General features: G+C 39.8%; 1 protein-coding gene across 1 annotated transcript; it reads right to left on the bottom strand.

Annotated features, from left to right (window-relative positions):
• Positions 1–4530: 4530 nt before the first annotated feature.
• LOC130913557 (gastrula zinc finger protein XlCGF57.1-like) lies at positions 4531–17446 on the bottom strand. The gene is made up of 2 exons (XM_057832244.1): positions 17327–17446; positions 4531–9692 (listed from the first exon to the last, which is right to left on the bottom strand). Exon 2 carries the CDS (start codon positions 9678–9680, stop codon positions 8307–8309), a length of 1374 nt encoding a protein of 457 aa, XP_057688227.1. The 5' UTR covers positions 9681–9692; positions 17327–17446; the 3' UTR covers positions 4531–8306.
• Positions 17447–17764: the final 318 nt, after the last annotated feature.

Here is a 17764-nt window from a genome sequence, read left to right on the forward strand (position 1 = left end):
TCCAAAGTATTGTTGCCACCTTTCAGAAATAGAAATAAGGGACTCCCACCTCCCGAAAAAAAGGAGAGACGGGATGCTGTGGTCAATTATTATTACTTATAATTGTTAGCGTCCGCAAATGCGGAAACAAGGTTGAACCTCGAAGCAGACAACAAGCGGGGGATACATAAAAGGGTTTAATGATTGCAAACAAAAAATAACACGCGATCGCGGGACAGTAGAAATAACAAAAGGAGTCCGTGACAGCAGGTCAACGGACAAACTAAGACGATAGGCAGCAGTTACAAACGAGAGCAGCACACTAACAGAAAAACCCAATGCAGGGGCATAACAAGCAAATGTAGTGAGATTATTGTGCCAGATGTCAAATAGCGATCAGCAAGGCAAATATCTCGGCAGCCTTCTCTGAGATCACCCGTGCTTAAATGCTGCGGTGACGGGCCACGCCCCCACGCCCAGCAACAAAACACAATCTAACCAGCAGCAGAATGTGACAATAATTTCATGAAAGTTGCACTGTTTGGACTTTGAGAGGTTTAAAAAAGTTTATTCAGTTCATTCAGAGTTTATTATTATGAATTTATTTTTACTTTCTTACTGTTGGGATAGTATTATACATGTTTTATTAATTTCACAAATTTAGCACTATTTTGGCCTTTGAGAGCGGAAGGTTTATTCAACTATTGTCTACTAGGGTTTAGTGTACTTTTTCCTATTTTGCAAAGGTAATCAACAGCCTGACAAAGCCTTGATAGCAATGATTTCACATCCAATTATGTAGCTCTTTAGGGAAAAAAAAAATATATATATATATATATATATATATATACATATAATCGGGGTGGTATCGGTATGGTATCGGCCGATACTGCACAGCCAGGTATCGGTATCAGGGCCAAAAAATGGTATCGGTGCAACACTAATTTAAACCTGAGAGGCTTTTTATACAATTTTTGTAACTAATGTACTAAACATTAAAAACATCTAATAACTTGGGGGATTTGTGGGATTTTCCACTGAGGTTGTTGGTGTGTTTTGCTTTTTTAAGACGGTTTACAATATTATTTGCACGTTTTACTGACTGACTATGCCATTTCTGTTTGTTATTTATAATGTTTTGTGTTTGTCACTGAATAAACAGGTCAGTTTCTTGTTAATCAAACTCACCTAATTTAGTTGGCTAGTTGTTATCAAGGGTACTAAAACCTTTTTCAACATGAGTCTGACAACTAATTGAGGAGGCTAAATAACTTTAAACTTTAACACATGCTCAGATAGGTCGGTATCGGTATCGGCCAGTATCGGTATCGGAAGTGCAAAACAATATCGGTATCGGATCGGAAGTGCAAAAACCTGGATCGGGACATCCCTCATCAAAAGCTCTATTTGTCTTGTTGTTCATCTTATTTTGTAAAAGGAAAACATTATTCAGATGTTTGGGATGTAACTAAAGCAAAAAAAAGCTGTGTTAAAGTCAAAGTTATGTTTGAAATGTATGCCTTCAAAAAAAGCTCAATTTCTCAGTTTTTTCATCAGAAATTGGAAAATTGCTCAAACTAAGCTATTTTCTAATGCTGACTTCTAAAGAATGGAAAAGGATATAAACTAACTTTTTTTTTCTACTGAAAGAAGAGAGGCTAATCTTTCTTTTGGTGAGTTCCATGTTTATATAGCAATAGAACAGAATTTTCTGTGGGCCTTGCCAAATCAGTTAAAATCCGGTAAAACGGCCGGGAGCAAAAGACCTTGCTCCGGTGAAAATGGCTGGGAGTGAATGGGTTAATTGATGGGAAAATTCCTCAACTCTTTTTCTTCTTTTTCATCCTATTCTCCACGTTTTTACATCACGCCACAGAGCCCAAACCTGACTGAATGACTGGTACCATAAAGAAATAGGTTCTTTTAAAAAAAAAAAAAATTACCACTAACCATGACAGCCCATTGACATTCAACTGGCGCACATTCATGTCATTGACGGCCATGTACGTCAAAATATCAACAGTAATGACCTGATGTCAACAGGAAGTGTCCCCAGGTCAACAGGAAGTGACCTGATAGGGCGTTTCGGGGATCTGACTGCAGCCGTAGCAATGCTACAAAACACGCCCCTCCAAACCACGCCTGCTGTTTGGTCCATTGGCGCCAAGAATTCGTTTACTGTACAATGTGAAGTTCAAAGGGTTTTTAGGACAATAGCCCCTAGCCCAATTCTTTACCCTAAACTTAACAAGACACAGGGGTATTGCAAGAACTAGATTGTAACATTTGCTATATTTGGAAGTCATTTGATGTTGTAAATTAACCAATTAAGTTGTTAAAATGGCTCCCGTTATTGCATTATTTCCCTTCAGTCTCCTTTCGACGCGTGAAAGTTTTAAAACTGTTTCATCAGTTAAAGATAGATACAAGTCAAGATTTTGCCAATTTAGAAGTATTTTAGATAAAAGCTACTCACCTTAGGTTTACTACAACAAAGCCTTCCTGAGAACTCTACTTCTTTAAGATGGCGGCTGTTTACTAACCCGCTGAGTCTGTCATTTCGCATCTAATTCTGTATACATGTGATATCCACGAGACACATCAGGCGCTACCACCGTAGGATCATCTGGGCGTAGTTTGTATAGGCTGTCAGCTGCAGTCAAGTATGATTGGAAATGTCTTCAAATCAACAGGAAGTGACTCCCAAACTACTTGAGGCTACGGTAATGACAGACTCGGCGGCGTTAGTAAACAGTCCCCCAGATGCAGTTTTAAATGGATGCTGGGTTAGTGATTTTTAATGAGGACGCTTTCTTTCGGTCTCTTGGAACTTCTGCGGTACATGTTTCGCAAATGGCGAGAGCGTCGTTTTTTTAGTAACAGCCGCCATAATATTCAACTATTTCTTGTCGTGTAACTCCGCCTCCTCAACCCCTCCTCCCTCAGGGGCTTCAGAGAGGGGAGGGGTTGAGGAGGCGGCATGCTGAATTCTTCGGTTGTGCACATTTGGAGGCTAAATCAAGTATATAATTATCGGATTACATTATCGGTTAAATTTTTTATTATCTGGATTATCTGTGTGACGTCATAATTGCCATTATCGGCCGATAATTATCGGCCACCGATATTATCGTGTATCTTTATTAAAATCTTTGTCATTGGGATTGCTTTTCTCTTTAGCACAGGACTTCTTTTTTCTTCTTTCTTTCAAAGAAAGCTGAACAATACGCGGGGTCTGAAAGGCAAATTGTTGTTGGATTATCTTTGAATACCCGCTACTTTTTGAGCAGAATTCTAGCTTTGTATATGCCAATGTTCCTATTGTTGAAAGCACAAAAATGTGTAATAAACAACGAGCACATTTATATTTTGCAATTTGTTTTTTTTACTGTGCCGAAAATGAACCGAACCGTGACCTCAAAACCGAGGTAAATACCGAACCGAGATTTTTGTGTACCGTTACACCCCTACTACATACAATTATAACAAAAGTCACTGTTAAATTTTAGTAATCATGATGTAGCTGAAAATAATAATTGTTCTTTGATTACACCAGATTATATGTGACAATATTACCAATAAATTCATGTTGTTTTAAAAATTTAGTTTTATTTTTGTTTCATATTGCACGCTACATGAAACGTTGTAAGATTAGTCACCAATTTCTAAGGGCTTACGTCACTATTTGTAAGACTGCCAACGGCCTCGGGTTGACAGGTATGAAAGAAGCATCTTATACAGTTAAATGTGATTACTGTAATGTTAAGCGAGCGAGCCCCCCTCAAAACAAAATCTAGAAATCAGAAGTGGCGTTAAGCGAAAGCAATCGAAATGCGCTAACCTGTCTCGGCTAGCGAGCTAAGCTAAAAAATAAAAAAGTTTTGCATGCCTGGGAATCTATTTCATAAAGCCAAACGACTTCCACCAAGCCTTAAGATAGTAAGTTTTAGTCCATTAGATTATCACTTGGGTACTTACCCGATGAGAAATCTTTGAAGGAGTGTGTTTGTTAAGAGAATGGAACACGAAAAAACTGCAAGCGTGACGATGGGACACGGACGTTGCGTCAAGTAAACCGGAAGTGGAAATTTTCAGGCGTTTCAACTTCTTCTTCCATCGAGGAACAAAGTAATGAACTCGCTTCATTTAAAAGCCTTAGCTTCTCAGGCTCACTTGGTTTAGCTGTATTTGCTAGCCATGAGCCCTTATTATTACAAAAATACGAAATACATGTGCAAGGAAAAACTATATCGCAGCGGTGAGAACGGCCAGGAGAGGTCGCTGAAGGCAAAAAGCCTCCACTCAAAGCAGGTTGTGTCACCTGACTTAAATGATATGATTGCTTCCTGAGGAGAAAAACATTCGTGTATTTACTGAATTCTATGCATTAAATGAATTAATACAATGGTATTAAAAACCAAACTAATTAAAAATACAGACTACATATTGGCTATGTCCCCAAGTGACAGTATAATTTTATGTCAAATAGAGAAGAGGTTGTTGGCCTCGTACTCACAACGCCGCGCATTCGTTTTCTGTTCTGGAGGCTTTCATAAAAACGGAGTCGACACACAAATACGGGGAGTCTCAGGGTTCGGTCAAACAACAAACACGTTTTAATGAATGAGGCACACACATTTCAGAATCTGACTCCAATATATACCTCACATTTTACAATCTAGTGGGCGTTTACTCATTCAAACCATTGGTCAACAAGGAACAGTTCTGGGGGTTGTCTTGTGACTTCCCCCGATTAGATGAACAAAGACTTGAGTAGACTGAGGGGGGTTAATGTTACACCTTTGTGGTCTTTAAAGGACTAAGATAATTGAGCTTACTCTAATGACACCAAATGGTATATGTTAAAACTAACCAGGATGTGAATGCATGATTGCTTTGACTAATAGTAAAAGGCTACATAATGCATACACGTAAACATATAAATGTAAGTACATAACAAGCTCTAAAAAAACTGGTTCACAATAGAGGAAGTATGGGGAGAAAATGAATAGTAATTAAAAAAAAAAAAAAAAAAGTCTAGTAATTCTATAATGAATCAAGAGCCTCCTGGACGCCTCCCTGGAGAGGTGTTCCGGGCATATCCCACCAGCGAGAGGCTGGGGAGAGGGAAGTCTCGGCTTCCCTGCTAAAGCTGCTGCCCCCGCGCCCTGACTTTGGATTAAGTGGGGGATGATGGATGGCTTTTATTTTCATCATACAATGTACATTGAGATTGTGGGGAGATTCTACTACACAGTGCAAAGATAATAAGTGAAAAAGATGTTTAAAACTACACAAAACATTATTGTTAAAATAAACTGTTCTTGGATATGGCGGAAAACACTGACAAGGCTGAAAAAGCAGTTTCTGCTCTTGCACCCCTTTAAAATAAACTGCTGTATTTAAGCCAAAACAACTCTTGTGTTTGATAGAACAATATAGAACAATATGTCTACATGCTGCCATAGCAGATTCATGGCGCATTAAGCCCTCGAACTATTTTTCATTTGTCCGTTTTACCCTGGAAACCGCCGTTTACAGACGTCGCGCAACCGCTTGTTTCAACCCAGCCATAAAACGAAGGTAATCAATTATATTTATTCTTCAAAATGTTTGTCATTTTTTGCTTAGTCATGAATTGATGTCTAATATTTCCTTAAAAAAAAAAAAAAAAAAAATTATTCACTCGCAGTTTAAACTTTTAAACAAATGTTACAATGAAAAAAATGGTGTCTGTAAAAAAGGCACGGATATCTACCTCATAACAATTGCTTAATTTTTTTTTTTTTGTTACTGTCAAATTTTCTTCGATATGTTAGATGATAATAATCGATCCAAACAAAGAACATTTGAAAAAAAAAAGAAAAAAACGTTTAAAGGGGTAAATATATGAAAAAGAAAATCTCGACCACTCCTTGATGTCTGTGATTTCTGCATCGCGATTCTTGTTATATTACCATGTTTCATCCATAAAATCCCCCCAAAATACAGCTGTGGCCATTCATAGCGGTGTCTTGACACTCAGTGATAAATGCTACATGGAGTTTTTGGATCGAAACAAGGTATAGTGGGGCAAATAAGTATTTAGTCAACCACCAATTGTGCAAGTTCTCATACATGAAAAGATCAGAGAGGCCTGTAATTGTCAACATGGGTAAACCTCAACCATGAGAGACAGAATGTAAAAAAAAAAACAGAAAATCACATTGTTTGATTTTTAAAGAATTTATTTCCAAATTAGAGTTGAAAATAAGTATTTGGTCACCTACAAACAAGCAAGATTTCTGGCTGTCAAAGAGGCACTCTAAACTCCACTATGGCCAAGACCAAAGAGCTGTCGAAGGACACCAGAAACAAAATTGTAGACCTGCACCAGGCTGGGAAGACTGAATCTAGGGGGGATCTGCAATAGGTAAAAACACTTGTTGTAGAGAAATCAACTGTGGGAGCAATTATTAGAAAACGGAAGACGTACAAGACCACTGATAATCTCCCTCGATCTGGGGCTCCATGCAAGATTTCACCCCGTGGCGTCAAAATGATAACAAGAACGGTGAGCAAAAATCCCAGAACCACACGGAGGGACTTAGTGACACAATGCGCCGCCAGGGACTCAAATCCTGCACTGCCAGACGTGTCCCCCTGCTGAAGCCAGTACACGTCTAGGCCCATCTGCGGTTCGCTAGAGAGCATTTGGATGATCCAGAAGAGGACTGGGAGAATGTGCTATGGTCAGACGAAAACAAAATAGAACTTTTTGGTAGAAACACAGGTTCTCGTGTTTGGAGGAGAAAGAATACTGAATTGCATGCGAAGAACACCATACCCACTGTGAAGCATGGGGGTGGAAACATCATGCTTTGGGGCTGTTTTTCTGCAAAGGGACCAGGACGACTGATCTGTGTAAAGGAATGAATGAATGGGGCCATGTATCGAGAGATTTTGAGTGAAAATCTCCTTCCATCAGCAAGGGCATTGAAGATGAGACGTGGCTGGGTATTTCATCATGACAATGATACCAAACACCCAGCCAGGGCAACAAAGGAGTGGCCTCGTAAGAAGCATTTCAAGGTCCTGGGGTGGCCTAGCCAGTCTCACGATCTCAAACCCCATAGAAAATCTGTGGAGGGAGTTGAAAGTCCGTGTTGCCCAACGACAGCCCCAAAACATCACTGCTCTAGAGGAGATCTGCATGGAGGAATGGGCCAAAATACCAGCAAGAGTGTGTGAAAAGCTTGTGAAGAGTTACAGAAAACATTTGGCCTCTGTTATTGCCAACAACGGGTACATAACAAAGTATTGAGATGAACTTTTGGTATTGATCAAATACTTATTTTCCACCATGATTAGCAAATAAACTCTTTAAAAATCAAACTGTGATTTTCTGAGTTTTTTTTTACATTTTGTGTCTCTCATGGTGGAGGTTTACCCATGTTGACAATTACAGCACTCTCTAATATTTTCAAGAGGGAGAACTTGCACAATTAGTGGTTGACTAAATACTTATTTGCCCCACTGTAAGTACGCGATAATATCTCGTTAGTCATGGCGTCTGTAATTCTGCTCTCGTGTGCTCTCACCTCCAGATAGGGTTTTGCCGTTTAAAAAACTTTTTTTCTTTAAAAAATGCCAACCTGTTCAAAAATTTTCTTACCCCATAAAATTGAGATTTTAAGCTTTCCAATGATGTATCACACATGCATATCGAACAATTTTGAAATTTGGCCAAATAGGGGGTCTCAGAGCGGAACTTCAAGCTACCTGAGTGTTTTCCACCATGTGTCAGTCTTTTGTGTCCTGAAGGAAATACACTATTCCAATACGAAATATTAAAATATTCTCATTGAGATGATTTAAACTGTACGAACTCGCAAACTAGAGACAATTTCTATATTCAGACACTTGCAATGCATTCAATAACCTCAATTTAGCTACAAATAGTATATTTCATGTACAAATTTGAATATTGACCAGTGTAATGAGTGTTGTTTCAAAGCGCCTTCCAAGACGCTCAAGGTCACATGACAAGAGTATACAAAAGCAACAAATACAGGGGACAAAAGCTAAATCTGAGTAAATTAAAGTAGAAGAAAAGTCATAATATAAAACAGAAGATCAAGCTTGATATGAAGTAACCAAACCTAAACTAAACCCAATCTGTTCGATTTCAAAAAAAAAAAAAAAAAAAATTATTGGATAGTTGTGAAAAAGGCCAGGACCTGCAAAATCATTTCACCACTTTCTCAGAAGAGGCTCAAGGGAAACTGAAAAAGAAAGTTTAAAAGCTTTTTCCACTGTAAATATGTGGCAGGAATTTGAATATCTTGTTAAACACTGCAATCCAAAGGTTTTTCCCCAGTGTGGCTTCTTGCGTGCGATACTAAATCTCTCTTCCGACTGAGTCTTTTACCACAAAGTGAGCAGCCAAAAGGCTTCTCTCCACTGTGTGCTCTTTTATGTTGGTTCAAATTTCTCTTGTCGCTGAATCTTTTACCACAACATGTGCAGACAAAAGGCTTTTCTCCAGTGTGTGTACGCTTATGTATTATTAAATGACACTTCAGAGAAAATCTTTTTCTGCAAAGTGTGCAAACAAAAGGTTTTTCTCCAGTGTGGGTACGCTTATGCCTCTCCAAATCAGTTTTCTGACAAAATCTTTTATCACAAAGTGTGCAGGCGAAAGACTTCTCTCCAGTGTGTGTTCTTGTGTGTGCGTTTAAACTTCCATTCTGGGTGAATCTCTTACCACAATATGTGCAGACGAAAGGCTTTTTTCCAGTGTGTGTACGCTTATGTATTATTAAATTACACTTCTGTGAAAATGTTTTTTTGCAAAGTGTGCAGACAAAAGGCTTTTCTCCAGTGTGTGTAAGCATATGCATTTCAACATTAGCCTTCCGAGAAAATCCTTTGTCGCAAAGAGTGCATGAGAAAGGCTTCTCTCCAGTGTGTCTACGCTTATGTGTTGTTAAATGAGACTTCTGAGAAAATCTTTGGTCGCAAAGTGTGCAGACAAAAGGCTTTTCTCCAGTGTGTGTACGCGTGTGTTTTTCTAACAGCATCTTCTTAGAAAATCTTTTATCGCAAAGTGAGCAGGAGAAAGGCTTCTCTCCAGTGTGTGTTCTTGTGTGCGCGTTTAAACTTCCCTTCTGGGTGAATCTTTTACCACAACATGTGCAGATGAAAGGCTTTTCTCCAGTGTGTGTACGGGTGTGACTTTCTAAATGACTCTTCCGAGAAAATCCTTTGTCGCAAATTGTGCAGGGAAACGAATTCCCAGCCGCACATTCTTTTACATCTCTTTTCAATGATGACTTGTTTAAGGATTTCAAAGCATTTTGGTCAAAGTCAACATCCTCCTCATTAGTATCAGTGTCAGAAGAGTGTGACGTTACGTCGTCGCTGTCCGAGAGCGGAGCTAAGAGACCGTCCGGTTGCGAACGTCCTTTTTCTTTTGTTGTAGGGTGCTGAAATGAGCTGTCGCTCGAATGTTTCGCTGATCCGCTCACGTCACTAGGACCTTCATTTTCTTCGCTCTTCACACTGACGGTCAGTGTACACTTGGCTATTTTCTCTTCCTGTTCTTCTTCTTTAATGTAGTGGATGACTGGCTCCACTTCCTGTTTGATGTACAACATCTCCGACTCCTGTTTAAAGTGGAGGGGATTGTGTTTCTCAGGGTGAAGATCTTCTTCAGTCATGTCTGCTGGACACTGGGTGGAAGAAAAAAAATCATGTGATTTGCTGAAGTCGATCTTCTGCTATGATTTATTGTCATTATTAATTTTATTCAGGGTTTTTCAACCGGTGTGCCGCGGCACTCTAGTGAGTAGGGATGGGAATCGAAATCCGATTCTAATTCGGAACCGGTTCCGAGTGTTTCGAGGCCTCGATATCACAATGAAAAAGCCTTAACGATCCCTTTAACGATTCCTAAAGATGCGTATTGCGTCGTGACGTGTCTTGTTGTCCAGACGCATCAAACTAGCATGGCGCCAAGAACCACTCGCTGCAAAGTTTGACTACACTTCACCAGGAAAGAGTGTAAAAATGAAAGGTTACGACGGGTAAGCACGAGCATTGCAGCCATAAACATAACAATGACAGCACGTAGGTTCAAACGCTCGAAAGTGTGTCTTCACTTCACGAGGAAAAATTAAAACAAAGCGACTTGCAGTCATTGCAAGGTGGAGATTACTGCATCGGGAGGGAATACGACTGCGCTGTCCTCACAGAGAGGCTAAGGCTCAGTTGTGGCTATACAGCTAGCTAAACTCCCAAATGACGATGTAGAAGACGTTGGTATAATTTGCTGACTTTATTCAACCATCACTTGAAGAGTGAAACTAAGAATAGAAATGAAACAAATCAATTTCGTCCCCAATAACAAACAGGTTTGCATCAACGTAAATCAGCGATGATTAGCTGCTAATAACAGTATGGTTAGCATTCGTTCGCTAGCATTAGCACATCGTTCAAACCACTACACAACTGGATTTAAGTGTCCGATCGCGAGTGGAAACACAACAACAACAACACAAAAGATGATACATACAGGCGTTGCCTCTGTAGATATTAACATTAACAAAGAACGTAGGCTCGTAGAAGTGTTTCCCTCTCTCACTTCGCTCGTTCACTCGCTTGGATGCGGCATTTCTTCGGGTGCCCAAACTGCGGCCCGCGGCCCAAATACGGCCCGCCTCCACATTTGGTCCGGCCATTTTGAATTTTTTTTTTTTCTCAATCGTGTTATTTATTTCCTGGCCTTTTTCCTTGAAGAATTCAGAGAGGGTTATTTGGTTATTATCTATTTAATTAATAGTGTTTTTATTATTAATTATTATTATTATATTATTATTTTTATTTTATTTACTTTCATTCCGTGAAGAATCCAGAAAGGGTTATTTTATTGTGGCTTTCTGAAAAACAATAATGTTTTACATTTATGCACTTCTGCAATCGTCACACTTTTTCTGTTACAAACTGACCCTGGCCCCTCATCAGAGAAGGGAAAAGTTATGTGGCCCTCACAGGAAAAAGTTTGGGGACCCCTGCTTTAACACATATTGCCAAAGGTAGAACAACAACCTATCTGCCAATATATACCAATATTTTTTATTTCTATTAGATAAATGTTTCAGTAAAATGTTACACATTCTTGTGTATTTGCCACTTATTGCCACAGTTAACATTGAGGCTTTGGGCCTCTTTTGATTTTGTTGCGAGTTTGTAAGGTTGTGAGTTCTGATTAAACAAATTCGATGCCAATCAAAACGTTTGTTCTTCTTTTTCCCCAAATTAGAATCGATAAGAGAATCGATAAAGAATTGAATCGTTAAGCAATATCGATAATGGAATCGGAATCGTAAAAATCCTATCAATTCCCATCCCTACTAGTGAGAGATCGTCAGGTGTGCTGCGAGAAATTTTCCAATATTGCCCCCCCCCCTTTTTTTTTTTTTAAACGTCGTCGGGCGGAGTTGCAGTAAGGAGGAAGGTTGCTGTAATGTGCAGATGAGCAATTGCCTGGCACGGCCAGACTGTTCTCCCTGTATTTTTCAAACACGGTGAGAATAGTCTGGGACCCAGCCCATTAACGGCCTCTCGAGCAAGAACAAAATCAACAGTCCAATCAGATTTGTTTATTTGCGTGACGTGTCTTAACGAGCAACGTCACTCTTCCGCGTCGGAAGTCGTCTCCACAACAAAACAGATGGCGAACAGGAGAGCCGAGAATATGTTCCAATCCACGGTAACATCAGTTTTAAATTACCAAAAACACATCGACACAAGTCATTGACAACAGTCTGTCTCGCGCTAGCCATGTTGAATAAACTCCGCTCTCCTCGTATGTTTACCTCCGCGCGCAAGTCCCTCATCGCTTTACTAACGTCACATTCGCCCGTCGCTGATTGGTCCGCTCTGCTGTCTGTTTGCTGTGGCTTGCTCCGCCCTTAAAAATTTTTCCGCTGAATGGTGGCCAGACTCAATAGCTGGAACAGCGGTGAGGCTAGATGAGCGAGGTATTGCTTTTGTCACGTTCAATAAGTGCTCAGATTTCTAGCCGTCAGCCACCCTGCTGTCCGCGACAATGTGGACCCCAGCACTTCTACTGTACATCATTTCATTAGACACCGAATATACACCGAATATACAATATACACCGAAGTGTTCGATGGCTGTCAACGAGGAGCATTTGCAATCACGATAAGCCTGTCGCAATATGCAATAATTCCATTTATCGCGCGATAAATAAAAATGAAGGCGGTAATTTTTCCGCTGCGATTTATCGCCTCGCTTGCACGTGCTTGCGCGCGTGCGGCAGACGTGCTGTTAAAAGTTAGGATTCCTCATTACCAACTGCGCAAAATGCATCTTCGTTCCAGGTCAGGCAAAAACTAGCGCCGGAGCCAATCGTTCCCATTATATCCTATTGTTCAACGTATACCGGCCGCGTCAGTGCTCCGGAGTGACTGTGGACCATCTATGGCGCGCCGGTGTTGTTGACGTGTGGGCGCTCCCGTCAGGAGTGACATTTCATGCGGGGCGGCTATTTTTTGGCACAACGCCGGATATTTACAACGAAGTCCGCCAAAACATTGTTACCGACATGGCTGCTACGAACAACCTCGCTTTGACAACTAACAGCTGCTTCAAACTCGTCCTGTTTATGAAAGTCGATTGTCATATGATCATATGCTGGTGTTGTGTAATAATGAGCAGACGTGACTTCAGCGGCGCTTGCTAACTTTTTTAATGCGCGCACACACTAGATAACATGAAATGGCAAACTAGATGTGCTACGTCCCATGCCATTGGCTACGTGAGCCCAGAGTGATTATGAGACACATAGTCCATATACTACATCGATGAATTCTAAACTGTCATGACTGAATGGAAGTTAAGAAGGCCAAATCAATCCATACCAGTGACTACAGATAATGTTGCAAATTATTGTTAATTAAGTACGTGACACAGATGGATTCGGACCACAAATAGGATGTATTGCTCATATAGTAAACCTTGCTGCTAAGAGAGCTGTAGCAATCAACAGTGTGCCCTGCCTCACTTTACAAACAGTAAAGATTGTTCTCAGCACTTTTATACAAATTTTTTTCAGATCAGTAAGAAGTAAGCACATAAATATTATGCACTAAAATGCATGTTTATATGAGGGCAATTTAATTTTTGCTCGTTAGCAAAAAAAAAAACAACAACAAAAAACAGCAAAAAAAAAAACGAAACAAAAAATTGTTATTTTTTTTACAGAGCATTAAATGTATTGAATCGGATCAAAAATCGTGTCCCCCGTATCAAAAATCGTACCGAACCATGACTTAACTGTATCGTTGCATCCCTATAGAACACCATTGCAGAAGCTATGACGGGAAAAGTTTTCATTTGCCTAAAAGCTTAAGTCATTAAGTGTAATTTTTTTTTTTTTAAACACATTTTATTTATTCTGTGTTTCTGTGCGGTATCAATATTGTTGTTTTTTTTACTTAAGAGGCATGGTCTATTGTTTTTAGTTGTGATTTCTTAAAAAGTATTTTCGAATTTAAGAGTAAATATTTATCGCGTTTAAATGGGTGAACTTGATCTATTAATATATACTGTATTCTCACTGTGTTATTGTAAATTGGTTTTTTAAAAAAATGGGGGGGTGCAATAATATCGCATATCGCAATAATTTATGAGAATAATTATCGCACACTAAAATCTGTTATCGCGACAGGCCTAAATCACGACACAAAAATAGAATGTAAATTGCCTAAAAGAACAGTCAGAGACAACCAGAGGATATAATATATAAGATAGAAAGGGCATATGGTGGTAAAGGATAGATTGTTGAAACAGGAGAATGTCATTGTCAGTGGCGTAAGAAAAAGTTGTCGACAAAAAAGCTAAGGCTAGGCTAAGCTTAGGTCGGCTCGACTCTTTTTCAGCCCTCGACACTCAGGGCATCTATTCAACTGAACATTTGTATGTTCTTCCAAATCTTTACGAGTGAATTTGGCACCAGGGACATAATTTTCAGACAGAATTTGTAGGTTTAGCTCTGTAAACACCTCTTTCGTACATTATTTCCATTCATTTACTATTGAGGACAAGCTCCCGTTTGTCCCCCCTTTAGCAACATTACCCAGATAGCAGACCGACATTGAATAAACGTTGAGTTTTCCATCAAAATCATCAGTATGGTTGACATCAAAATTTTTGACGTCAAGTGATGTTGAAACAACGTTGTTCCATGGTATGTCAGGCGATGGTTAGGTTTACATTGTTTGATGGTTGGTGAACTAATGTTGACAAATAATTCAATAATAATTGACTTGGAAATACGATTGAAAAGTCATTGAATTATGGATGAGTGGGCGTTTCGGTTGAGAAAACAACACTGATTCAGCGTTGTTCCAATATTAGGCTCGAGCGTTTACGTCACAGCACCACGGGATCATGCGAGATTTGCGACAACGCAGCCATATTGGAAGCACGTCTGCGTCACGGACATCTAAACTTAACGGCAAATACAATTCAACTACGAGTGCCAAAGATGGAAAAAAGTAAGGAAAACTTGCCAGTTCGATACAGACACAAACTTGTTACCACGGCGAGAGACAGATATGTGAGCAAACTTAAGGATGTGAACAATGTTGACCCTTACGAGCAAGCCGAACACAAATGGAATAAAGATTTCGACAAGCTTCCACCACTACGCGAAATGGACATCATGCTGTATTTAGTGTAGGGCTGTAGCTATCGAATATTTTAGTAATCGAGTAATCGACTGAAAATTCTATCGATTAATCGAGTAATCGGATAAAACAAATATATTTTTAGGTGAAGAGCAATTATAAATATACATGAGAAAACATAACATTTAATCTAATCTTGAACCATTTTCAGTCAATCAATGTCGATGTATATTGTTGAAAACAGCCAACAATTGCATCTCAGATGTAACTAGAATAAAAAAAAAAGACGAATTCACTGCTTTCACTCAAAAAACCGTTAGATCTTATTTAAAAAAAAAAAAATACACACACACACACCTAAAAATGCCGTTACGCTTGATAACACACATCACTTAAAAGTTAGGATTTTTCCCACGTGTTTCAATTGAATTTCTATTTGTGTCAAGCCATTTTTAAGTTCTAGTTAAGTTTTAAGTTAGTCTAAACTGTAAGCCCTGATAGGATTTTGAGTTTTTGCAGTGTTCAAAATAAATGTATGATAAAGGCTGTATTGGAGCACATTAGGGACCAGTGCTACTTGGTGTTTTATCCAGAAATGACTACTGAGCTAAAATTGATAGTTACCATTATTGAGTTTTTATTTTACACCTTCATCACTCCACAACGCTATGTTATGTTAAAGCCTGTATGTAAGACTAGTTAGCCACGCATCGACAGTGGTCATAATTAATAGAAACCTAGCCCTCCGTAGGGCTAACGTTACGTGAATCTTATTTATTAGCGCTTAGCGCTCTTTATTAGCGCTTAGCGCTCTACTGCTTTAAGATGGCGGCTGTTTACTAACGCTGGCCAGACGCGGCTGAGTCTGTCATTGCGCATCTAGTTCAAGATACATGTGATCTCTATGGGACTCATCAGACGCTACCTGCTGTCAACGTAGCATCGTGCGGGCTAGTATTTAGCAACGTCGGCGTCGTTTGTAGCAGCTGTCGGCTGATGTAAGGGTTTTGTTTTTTTGCTTCTTCCTCTACGCACGTGACATCAGCGCGTTGTCCCGCATTAAAAGTAGTCCGAGCAAAACGTGATGCTTAGAGCTGTCAAAATAAACTCGAGGTGAATAAAATTACTCGGATCAGTTTTTAAACTCGAGTTACTCGAGTTGCTCGAGTATTCGTTTCAGCTCTAATTTAGTGTTTGGTGTAAGTTACTACACTCATCAGCAATTCCGAAACTACAAATCGCTACAAAACTGTTTGTGGATCGGTGCAGGACCTGCACATTATGACCGTAGCAAACGGCAACACCATCGTTCTTGCAAAGGTAGGCAATGTGTGTTTACATTTTCATTGTCATGAACATCTGAATTTGTGCTGTGCTGAGCTGTGATAGTTAAGTGACAAATCAATGCTGTGTTTTAGACAATGTAGCCTGTGTACAAATTCTTTGCCACTATCTCACGGCAACACGTTACAGCTTTTTCATTTAGAAACGACAGGAATTATGTCTTATGAAGACAATGCACATGTATGCATGCTAGTTTAGCTGTAGCTATAGCTAACAACAGGCCGACTTAGGGCATAAAGTTACTGAAATTTGCATAGACAAACGAAATGAACTTACCGGAGTGGAAGTGCATAGAGCAAACTAAGTGTGTAACTGGAGAATCAAACGTTATGCCCTTCCTTCTGATCGAGGCCACCCATGCCATTCTTCGACGTTTGGTAAGTTCAGATATGAGCTTTCCCTCGCCTTTTCTCCGTGTAGGGATCCAGAAGAAACTCAGTGGGGGTTCCGTCGAGCTGTACATTCTCCTTTCTATTCGATCGGTTGTTGCAATTCTTTACCGAACAATAATTTCCAATCATTTTTAAAGAGCGATCTGAGTCTAAATGCCTCACTGTTTATGTTTCCCGGAGTTCTGACACCGAACTTCCTGCTTCCAACATGGCGATAGGGGCGGAAACCTCGCGAGTGCCACGTCATACGCTCGTGCCTAATTATTAATAATCGAAATGACGTTCAGGTTCTGCAAGGATTTCAACGTTGAAACATTAATTGAGGGTGCAAAAGTGACGTTGATTCAATGATGAGATCGAAAGCGGAATGTTGATCCAACATCTTTTCAAAGTCGGTCTGCTATCTAGGTAGCTAACGTCATGAATATTAATGAGCGGAAGTGACGTGTGCGTGCGGTACGCTTTAGATTGTTATTGGTGAGAAATGTAGCCCTGACCACCGTATGTTTTGTCTTATTAATGTCCCGTCCCCAGCAAAAAGTGTAGGCTACATGCAGGTTGTGCTGTTATATCGTCCCTACCAATATTGAGACCAAACCTACGCCTTTGATTGTGTGAAAGAAAGCCTGTATGTGTGTGGTTGTGAGACTAACTGGCAGACATACAGAGCCGTCGTTGTTGTTGTGGATCAACGCCACGAAAGGTTCTCGCTGTGTCCCATGTTCTAATCTATAGTAAGATTACAAGCGTACGAACACGCCACAGTTAGCCTTCCCTCAGTCGTATTCTTGGCTAGCAAGCTGAGCTAAAAAAAAGTTTTGCAAGCTTGGGAAGCTATGACATAAAGTCAAACGTCTTCTACTAAGCCTTAAGATTGGACGTTTTAGTCTATTAAATTCTTATTTGGGTACTTACCCGATGCGAATGCTTTGACAGAGTTTGTTAGGTGGAGAGAAGGGAACACGAAAAAACTGCAAGTCTGATGAGGGTACACGGACGCTGCCTCAAGTGAACCGGAAGTGGAAATGATCAAGCGCTGAAACGTCAATACAATCTGTTAAAGTATTTGGAACCAAAACTAATTCACAACACTCAATTCCAGAACTATTCAATAAATATAGTAAATAAATCCGAAGTTGAGCTGATTTACCTATACTTGCTAACCATGTGCCTTAATTTTTCCAAAAATACGAAATACAAGTGCGAGGGAAAACTATATCGCGGCGTTGAGAACGGCCAGGAGAGGTCGCTGAAGGCAAGAAGCCTCCACTCAAAGCAGGTTGTGTCACCTGACTTAAATGTCTCCTGAAAAAAAAAGTGTATTTTTTCAATACTATGCATTAAATGAACCAA

The sequence above is a fragment of the Corythoichthys intestinalis genome, chromosome 1 (assembly GCF_030265065.1).
Source record: "Corythoichthys intestinalis isolate RoL2023-P3 chromosome 1, ASM3026506v1, whole genome shotgun sequence".
In the NCBI taxonomy this organism is placed as follows: Eukaryota; Metazoa; Chordata; class Actinopteri; order Syngnathiformes; family Syngnathidae; genus Corythoichthys; species Corythoichthys intestinalis.